This window comes from Ruditapes philippinarum, unplaced genomic scaffold (assembly GCF_026571515.1).
Source record: "Ruditapes philippinarum isolate M1 unplaced genomic scaffold, ASM2657151v2 ctg5539_1_1_1_1, whole genome shotgun sequence".
NCBI lineage: Eukaryota > Metazoa > Mollusca > Bivalvia > Venerida > Veneridae > Ruditapes > Ruditapes philippinarum.
Window position 1 is genome coordinate 169,036 of NW_026864389.1, and position 10,533 is coordinate 179,568.

The 10,533-nt window shown below is 34.1% G+C and overlaps 1 protein-coding gene across 1 annotated transcript in view; it reads left to right on the top strand.

The window, feature by feature from the left end:
- LOC132725437 (cleavage stimulation factor subunit 1-like) overlaps positions 1-5,078 on the top strand; it is a 22,891-nt gene extending 17,813 nt beyond the window's left edge. The window contains exons 10-13 of the mRNA XM_060710574.1: positions 1,454-1,609; positions 2,398-2,542; positions 3,341-3,421; positions 3,701-5,078. Coding sequence (XP_060566557.1) covers positions 1,454-1,609; positions 2,398-2,542; positions 3,341-3,421; positions 3,701-3,813 — 495 coding nt within the window. The 3' untranslated portion in view covers positions 3,814-5,078. The remainder of the gene's footprint in view (positions 1-1,453; positions 1,610-2,397; positions 2,543-3,340; positions 3,422-3,700) is intronic.
- The last annotated feature ends 5,455 nt before the right edge of the window (positions 5,079-10,533 follow it).

Below are 10,533 nucleotides of genomic sequence, written 5' to 3' on the forward strand. Positions count from 1 at the left end.
AAACAGATATTTTATTACAAGTACATGTGCTTTCCACTTTAAAGCAAGGAGAAGATCATGTGGAAGATTGTGAAACCAAATGTGTAAGCCTCATTAAATAAAAGTCGTCACTCACTCACTCACTCACTTAATAATATTCTATGGTGCTGTTAAGTAGAAATGATTTTATTATCCCCCGCCGATGGAATCGGGAGGGGGATATAGTTTTGGCGTTGTCCGTCCGTCCTTCCGTCCGTCCGTCCGTCCGTCCGTCCGAATTTCGTTTCCGGAGTAGTTCTCTGCAACTAATGGCTGGAATTCAACGAAACTTTATGGGAATGTTGATCAGCATGTGAAGTTGTGCACCTGGGTATTTTCGTCTGGATATTTTTAGTATTTTTAGAGTTATTGCCCTTGACTTAGTAAAACGTCCGAATTTCGTTTCCGGAGTAGTTCTCTGCAACTAATGGCTGGAATTCAACGAAACTTTATGGGAATGTTCATCAGCATGTGAAGTTGTGCACCTGGGTATTTTCTTCTGGATATTTTTAGTATTTTTAGAGTTATTGCCCTTGACTTAGTAAAATTTTGTAATTTTCAACTTGTGTCGCATGTAACTCAAAAAGTATTTGACCTAGAGTCATGAAACTTTACAGGAATGTTGATCAGTATGTGTAGTTGTGTACCTGGGTATTTTCATCTGGATATTTTTAGCATTTTTAGAGTTATTGCCCTTGACTTAGTAAAATTTTGTAATTTTCAACTTGTGTCGCATGTAACTCAAAAAGTGTTTGACCTAGAGTCATGAAACTTTACAGGAATGTTGATCAGTATGTGTAGTTGTGCACCTGGGTATTTTCGTCTGGATTTATTTAGTATTTTTAGAGTTATTGCCCTTGACTTAGAAAATGTTTGCAATTTTCAACATGTGTCGCATGTAACTCAAAAAGGATTTGACATAGAGTCATTTAACCTTATTGGAAAGTTGCTCAGCATATTTAGTTTGTTCCTGGGGTTTCGCTTGTGGATTTATCCAGTATTTGTAGAGTTATTTCCCTTGACTTAGTAAAAACTGTTTCATTATGTTGTTATTTGATCCTTGAGTGCTTGAGTTAGAATCAACCAACTTTACAGGAATAATGATCAACATCACTAAATTACGAATAATGAAGTCTGGAGATTAAGATGTTTTTACATCTAGGTGAGCTATTGTGATCCCCCACCGTCCGTCGTCATGCGTCGTCAGCAATTTCTTTAAACAACATCTCCTCAGAAACAAATGACTGCACAGCAACCAAACTTTACAGGAATGATCCTAGGGTGGTCCCCTGCCAAAGTTGATCAAATGGTTCTGGTCTGTTGCATAGCCTTATGTCTTCAGTTGTTGTGTTAATAATAACCAGTACTCGGCGGGGGATATAAATTCAACGAATTTGCTTGTTTTTTATATGTTTCATTTCATACATTTATACAGGCTAAATACAGTCCTAATGCTAACTTGTATACAACATGTGCTAAAGATGGACACATCAAGATTTGGGACGCTGTGTCTGGTTTGTGTATAAATACATTCAAGAATGCTCACGATGGAGAGGAAGTGTGTTCAGTACAGTTTACAAGAAATTCCAAGGTATAAACACTTTTCTAACCTTTCCTTTACTCTCATTTTGAAGAATTTTTCCTTGGACTAAGGTTTCAATAGCTTTTCTTTGTAAACATAATTGCATTTTTAAAAAAAAATTTCCATGTATATAACTCTTTTGTACAGTTGCAATTCTGTTTTTGTTACATGTTTGATAATTCCATTTGTTCTCCTTTGTAAATTCATGTAAGGTAGCGGACATGGTTATGTTTAAAACATATTTAATGTACAACATAATGAAAGAATATGAACAGATGATGTTCTACAAAGTAATATATCTGTTATTGATTATGAATTTGCGACTCATTTGATGGTCTAAATATATTAACATATCGGGTAATATTTATAATTCACAATAAGACTTATTTACCAAAAGATGGAGAAAAAATCTGATTAGATAAATATTATGGTTTGGTGTAAGATATGTCAGCTTTATTCATCTACAGATTAAAGCATTTTTTCAGGGCTTACCCTGGTTGAAAATTTCTTTTAGACAAATTTTTATGATTTAATGATTACATACAAATTTATATCAGAATAGTATATTAACATGGGCTAAGACATCCAGTAGCCAAAGTTATTTTTTTTAGCCAAATTATAAAAATTAATAAAATGGTAAATGGCTAAAACTGGCAAATTTAATTAGAAAAATGTTGACTCATCAAATTAAGAAAATTACTTGGCAGGTTGTAAAAATGTTTTAGTTAAAAGTCAGGTTTTTGTAGCCAGCTTGAATGTACAGTTTGCTTTATAAAATAAGTTCTCTTGCCTTGTAGTATATTTTATCAAGTGGGAAAGATTCATTAGTGAAGTTATGGGAGTTGTCTACTAACAGATGTCTGATAGTGTATACTGGAGCAGGAACTATGGGAAAACAGGAGCACAGAACTAAAGCTTGTTTCAATCATACAGAAGATTATGGTGAGTTGAGTACTTTTTGAGTGGCGTCCGTGGCTGAGTGGTTAAGTCGTTGGCTTCAAACCACTTGCCCCTCACCGCTGTTGGTTCGAATCCCGACTTGGGATTTATTCATTTGAGGAAGCTATCTAGCTAGCTTAAGGAATGTTGGTTCTACTCAGGTGCCTGAAATAATGCACGGAAGGGCACCTGAGGTTTTCCTTCACCAGTAAAGCTGGAACGTCGCCATATGACCTATACTGTGTCAGTGTGACATAAAACCCAATCAAACAAAGTACTTTTTATGTTTTGCTGAATCACACAAATGGTTTTAACCTCTCCCTATATATTTACAGAGATGGACTTAAATCTGTTTGAAATTTCTCCAAGATAATGAGTTTAACGGTCATTTGTCTCCCACCCCTAGTCAAAAAATCATGTGGGATTGGTGTTTTATCACTTGCAGAGAAAATTGTTAATTTCTGGTTTCTTGAATCTGTTAAGTGGGTTCACCACCAACATATGAACAAAAACAAAAAAACAAAACAGAAGAAAAATACTGATCTGTATATTGCCAAGTTAAATGGGGGTAAAAGTGGGGATACATTATCATCTAGCAAACAGTCTAAGAGTGTTTTTCATCTGAATACACATATTTACCATATTTTCAATTAAGTAATGTTAAGGACAGAATACACTGATGATGTTGAATGAAATATGAACAAGTGAGTCCATGTCCCCAGTAACACTAGAATGCTTTCTTTCAATGAAAATCTGAAATAAATATTTATCACTTTTGTGAATTAACCTTGTCTGTTTCAGTGTTGTTCCCGGATGAGAAGACAACAAGTCTGTGTTGCTGGGACTCGAGAAATGCTGAACGTCAAAGACTTCTTTCTCTTGGTATGTGATCATTGTGTCTACTGAAATTTTATATTTTGTCATCAAGTGTATATATGCATGTATTCAATGTTACTTTTGTTCATTGCTTCTTATGTCTTTTTAACTGTTAAGAGTCTTTCAGTATCATTGAAAATTCTTGTCCCATCAAAACTTGCAAAATAATAGGTCTGTGTTTAGTGACTGCTACAAATAGACATATGTACCTATCAAATTATTGATAGAAGCTTTAGAAAATGGAGGGAGCTCTTTAATTATGTCAAACATGTTTTTATATTTCAGGCCATAATGGGATTGTTCGCTGTATAAATCATTCACCGACAGGGCCTGCATTTGTCACATGCAGTGATGATAATCGTGCACGATTCTGGTACAGGAAAGCTGATTCAGACTGATAATACAATATTCATTGATCTTGATGCTTCATTTGTATATAAAAAATATACAATATAGAAAGCACGCTTGTGCAGAACTTTGTACTAGGGGCCCTAGTCTAGGGCATATCGGTTCTATTCATACCTTATCATGTTGTTTTATGTGTCAAACTTTAAGTACTTTAAGCAACAAGTTGTAAATTGTTTTTGTATTGTTTTGTTTTGTTTTTTCATTGCTTAAAATCGTCTTTTTTTTAAATTAAATCAGCTGTAGCTAATGTTTAAGAGATACATAAATGCCATTTTGTTTATAAAAAGATACAGAATTTACCATTATTTTAATGTGTATTCCTTTAGAAACAAGAGCAAGAATGTAATACATTCAATTTCTTCTTTTTTTTTTCTTTTTTTTAAATAAATTCCTACTTTAGTAAATGATATAGAATCTACTATTATATTCAAGGACTTTTATAGATTTATCGAAATAAATGAATTGTTAGGGTTTTTTTAACAAATAATGAACAAGTACGGTATGGTAATCAACTGTTTCAATCTGAATAAAATTATACATGTATTACCAAGTTATGATTTGTAGATCTATTAAAATTATATGCCTATGTTTTATTGACATCTATAAAGGTATATGACCAAATTATGATTTGTAGATCTATTAAATTATATGCCTATGTTTTATTGACATCTATGAAGATATATGACCAAATTATGATTGATGTAGGCATTTATGAAGTAATGTGCCCTATACATGTACTTTTACTTGTGTTTAACTATGTTGTAGGTTTCTATTTATCATCAATCAGTTTAGATATGCTTTGTTTTAAATAGATTGAAAACAGCATGCCTCCAGATTTTCATGAACTGTTTCAATGTATTAAAAAGTAAAATATCAAGTGAATAAATTAATTTACCCATTGCCAACACCACAATATATCTAGAAAAAATTAACAAAATAGGTAAGAATATGCAAAATACTGCTTACTGTGTTAGACATGCTGTAGAAATATGGTAATAAATTCTGATAATCTGTCATTAATTGCATATAACATGTAAATTACATCTTGAATTTTCAATATTTTTACTTTTTTTAAAAAAAAAATCTAAGTACATATTTTTCAAGGTAGATTTTCTGGAACTATTTTGGCCAATCTGGAGGTATACAACTTTAAATAGATAAATATGAACTTGAAACAATTTGAAGATTTGAGACAATTAGATATGGCCTTTTTTACATAAGACTGGAAAATAATAAAATAAAGTATTAAATTGAATGGAATAGTTGTATATTTATTGTTTTATAATTATGGCTCAGTCCTTGGTTTGAGATATTTGTGTTCAAGATCTGATGATCATTAAGAATGTCTTGGGTTATTGTTGTTAGATGATGTTGATTATCCTCTGGCTTGTAGAAGTACATGGTTTCCATGGTTCCCACTGAAATATCAGTGATACATTCAGAGATGATACATGCAGAGGTATTGGTTCTCACTGAAATATTGGTGATACAAGCAGAGGTATTTGTCCTACTGAAATATTGGTGATACATGCAGAGGTACTGGTTCCTACTGAGATATCAGTGATACATGCAGAGGTATTGGTTCCCACTGAGATATTAGTTATACATCCAGAGAAACTGATTCCCGCTGAGATATCAGTGATACATGCATTGGTATTGGTTCCCACTGAAATATTGGTAATACATGGAGAGGTACTGGTTCCCACTGAAATATCGGTGATACATGCAGAGGTACTGGTTCCCACTGAAATATCGGTGATACACGAAGAGGTATTGGTTCCCACAGAAATATTGGTGATACATGCAGAGGTACTGGTTCCCACTGAAATATCAGTGATACATGCAGAGGTACTGGTTCTCACTGAAATATCAGTGATACATGGAGAGGTACTGGTTCCCACCGAGATATCGGTGATACATGCAGAGGTACCGGTTCCCACAGAAATATCAGTGATACATGCTGAGGTACTGGTTCCCACTGAAATATCGGTAATACACGCAGAGGTACTGCTTCCCACTGAAATATCAGTGATACACGCAGAGGTATTGGTTGCCACTGAAATATCTGTGATACATGCTGAGGTATTGGTTCCAACTGAAATATGGGTGATACATGGAGAGGTACTGGTTGCCACTGAAATATCGGTGATATATGGAGAGGTACTGGTTCCCACTGAAATATCGGTGATACATGGAAGGGTACTGGTTCCCACTGAAATATCGGTGATACATGCAGAGGTACTGGTTCCCACTGAAATATCGGTGATACATGCAGAGTATTGGTTCCCACTGAAATATCGGTGATACATGCAGACGGTACTGGTTCCCACTGAAATATCGTTGAAACATGCAGAGGTTATTGGTTCCCACAGAAATATTGGTGATACATGCAGAGGTATTGGTTCCCACTGAAATATCGGTGATACATGGAGAGGTATTGGTTCCCACAGAAAATATTGGTAATACATGGAGAGGTACTGGTTCACACAGAAATATTGGTGATAAATGCAGAGGTATTGGTTCCCACTGAAATATCAGTGATACATGGAGAGGTACTGGTTCCCACTGAAATATTGGTGATACATGCGTTGGTATTGGTTCCCACTGAAATATTGGTAATACATGGAGAGGTACTGGTTCCCACTGACATAATCGGTGATACATGCAGAGGTATTGGTTCCCACAGAAATATTGGTGATACATGCAGAGGTATTGGTTCCCACTGAAATATCAGTGATACATGGAGAGGTATACCGGTTCCCACTGATTTTTATCAGTGATATATGCATGCAGAGGTACTGGTTCCCACTGAATATCGGTGATACATGCAGAGGTATTGGTTCCCACTGAAATATTGGTGATACATGCAGAGGTATTTGTTCCCACTGAAATATTGGTGATACATGCAGAGGTACTTGCTCCCACTGAAATATTGGTAATACATGCAGAGGTACTGGTTCCCACTGAAATATCAGTGATACATGGAGAGGTACCGGTTCCCACTGAAATATCGGTGATACATGGAGAGGTACTGGTTCCCATTTAAATATCGGTAATACATGCAGAGGTACTGGTTCCTACAGAAATAGCAGTGATACATGCAGAGGTACTGGTTCCCACTGAAATATCAGTGATACACGAAGAGGTACTGGTTCCCACTGAAATATTAGTGATACACGAAGAGGTATTGGTTCCCACTGAAATATTGGTGATACACGGAGAGGTACTGGTTCCCACTGAAATATCAGTGATACACGAAGAGGTACTGGTTCCCACTGAAATATCAGTGATACACGAAGAGGTATTGGTTCCCACTGAAATATTGGTGATACACGGAGAGGTACTGGTTCCCACTGAAATATGGGTGATACATGAAGAGGTACTGGTTCCCACTGAAATATGGTGATACATGGAGAGGTATTGTTCCCACTGAAATATCAGTGATACACGAAGAGGTACTGGTTCCCACTGAAATATTGGTGATACATGGAGAGGTACTGGTTCCCACTGAAATATCGGTGATACATGCTGCTTGCAGAGGTATCAGTTTCCACTGAAATATCGAAGATCTTATGAAATTCAGGTCCAACATGTGAATTGACTTGAAAACATTTATAAAAATTCTTCATAATGTGTATTGAATCTACTCTTACACTCTTTTAATGTGTAAATTGTGTAGGTCACATACACCTGTTACCGTGGAACTTTGAAAATATGATGTTATTTAGAAATGTAATTAAATAGACCGTAATCAATGACACAAAATAAAACATACAACACAAAAGCTTAAATTATGATGAATTTCAATGCAGGAGCATACAGTCATAGAAAGGAAGATGTGTATCAGTTTAGGAAAGATTGAAATACACCTGGTATATCAAAGTAAAGAGTTAGGTGTCTGTAAAGTAAATTTATAGTTGTAAACATTTCATTCCTTTTTATCCTTAAACATTTTAATCTTAGAAAGAAATAAAGAGAAAGTAAATTAAGTAATCAAAACCAATAAAGTACGAAACGCAATGTTGTTTTTCTAAGCAGTATTTATTATGTATACTGTTATAGCGATCTCTATTTTCACACAAAAGGCATTTGGGTTGTTTTTGTTGTTGTTTGTAAAAAAGACATTATAAACTTGATTTGCAATAGTTTCAATGGACTTTGCGATTTGTCTAAATAGGTGTAAATATCTGAAAAAAGTGACCTTTGCTGAAATGCCTGCCAGCTGATAAACAAACTGATATATGACAGCAGCTGTACAGGGTTTTCTATATGTGTGTGTCTACCGTAAATAAGTAAACCTTTTCATAGACGTAATTGAATTTAATGCACATACTTACGTTGTGACGTGGCTGATATGAAAATCGTTGCAGTGAGTTTAATGATAATGTTTGAGCCGTGTCACGACATAGTGGGTTTGCGACCAGCATGGATCCAGACCAGCCTGCGCATTCGCGCAGTCTGATCTGGATCAATGCTGTTTGCTTACCAACCCTATAACAAGTAGTGAAACTGATCGCGAACAGCATGGATCCTGATCAGACTGCGCGGATGCGCAGGGTGGTCTGGATCCATGCTGGTCGCAAACGCACTGTGATGGTTTTGTCATGACGCGGCTCATTTTCATTATAAGAAGCTGCATATCTGGTAAATACAATTTGCTTCCGTCAACCAGTCGTATGCGTATCATACATATATATGATTCCGATACATGTCACATATTGTTTATTGTATGAAATGTACCAAATGTTATAGAAATACAGAATGTGCACGCACCATCGCGCATGCATTGAAATATTACAAAGAGACCTTTATTCATGTAAAAATTAATTGTAACCCCTGCCCTCAACCCGGGACAAAGCGGGATAAGCGAGAGTAAACTGTCCTCCAGGCTTTGGTTTGGGCTAATTGTAACGGAAAATCTTTCTAACTCTTATTGCATGGACATTTTAAAAGGGAGCGGAAGGGATTGATTCTGCAGAGGTGCGCCTGTTAACGAAATTCGCGATTATAAGGTTGCCGGGGTTACAGCTAAGTAATGATTTAAGTAACACGGTACTAAATAACAAATTATGTTGTGCTGTTGAGATACTGGAGTATAGTTTGTTGTTTTCCGATTTTCAAAAATGTTCGTCAAGTAATAAACGTTCTTTTAAAAATATGTATTGAATCATATGTATTCTCGTTCAATTAACATAAATCTTTTTAGTAACGCGTATTATCTAAGTAAAGAAATTGTTTTATAAAAGTATACTTTCAGTAGTTATTCTTTTTCAATGAAGATATTCTCAGAGATAATCATAATTTTAATGATAATTTTTTAAAAACAATCAACAATCTTTAAAAAAAACACTTTCAGCGTTCATTCTATTTGAAATTGTAAGAACCAATCTCAAAATAAAAAAACAACATTCTTTAAATAATAAACGCATTATTTCTAGTGCACTTAGACGCATTCTGTTAGTAATAAACGCATCATTTTAGTGATGAACACAAAAGTTTAGTAATTAACGCATTCATTTAGTAAATAACGCATTTTTTTAGTAATTGACGCATTCATTTAGTAATTGACGTATTCCTTTAGTAATAGACGTGTTCTGTAAGTAACAAACGTACATCTTTCATGCATTTCTTATTAGTTGAGTAAAAAAGTAATTATAAACGGACTATTTTAATGATAAACACATGTTTTTGTTGTGGACAAATTTTTTTAGTAGACAAATTCTATTAATACAACAATTGATTTCAGTAATGGACTACTAAAGTACCAAACACATGTAGTTATCGACGTATTATTTTTAGCTTTAGTTTTAAATAATTATTGCATTCCCTTTAGAAAAGATGCTCTTTTTTAGAAATAATAAACGCATGTTTTAATAATAAAATCAATAATTTAACTTCCTCTCCAAATAAGTTAAAAAAGAGAGTTTAAAGACGCATTCTTTGACGCATTAAATGATGAACACATTCTTTCAAAAACTCCCTGTCTCATTTCTTTCATTTATATTTCCATAACCTGTCTTATTCTAATTACCAGATAAGTTGATGACGATAAGAATTTCAACACAACATATCTGTTAACAAAAGAGCACATGTCAAAGTTTGTTAAATATTGTTTGTTATTCAAGTAAAAGGTCAGTGTAGGGATCTATCACAAAGAAAGTACCGATGATGCTTAGTTTAAAGGGATTTACCGGCTTTTGATACCGGTTTGGAAAATTTTTTTTTGGAAATTTATTCCATTTTTATAAGATTAGAAGGGGGTAATTTTTTTGCCATTTAATTTACTTCATTTTTGATCCCCTTTTTTTAAAAAATTTAAACTGTGAAAGAAAAACCCCAACATTGAAAACGTTTAAAATTTTTAAACCGATAAGAAATAAAAAAATGGAAATGGGGTTTCGGGTTTATTTTCCAGTATTTTTTAAAATTTCACTTTAAAAATAAATTTTTTATTTTAGCGGATTATTTAAGTAAGAAATAAATTTTTGTTTTTATGGTTTTTGGATAAAATTTCCAATGGGGATTTATCAAATAAAGTTTTTAAATCTTTGTAACTTTTCAAAATGTTACTTTTTTAAAATTTTATAAGGGCCTTTTTTAAATTTTCCCCGTGAAAAGGAAAGTATTTGGAAATAATTCAAAAAAATCGGGGGGGGGGTTTTCCCAAATGGAAAAAACCAAACTGAAACAAGAAATGTCAAAATAATCAC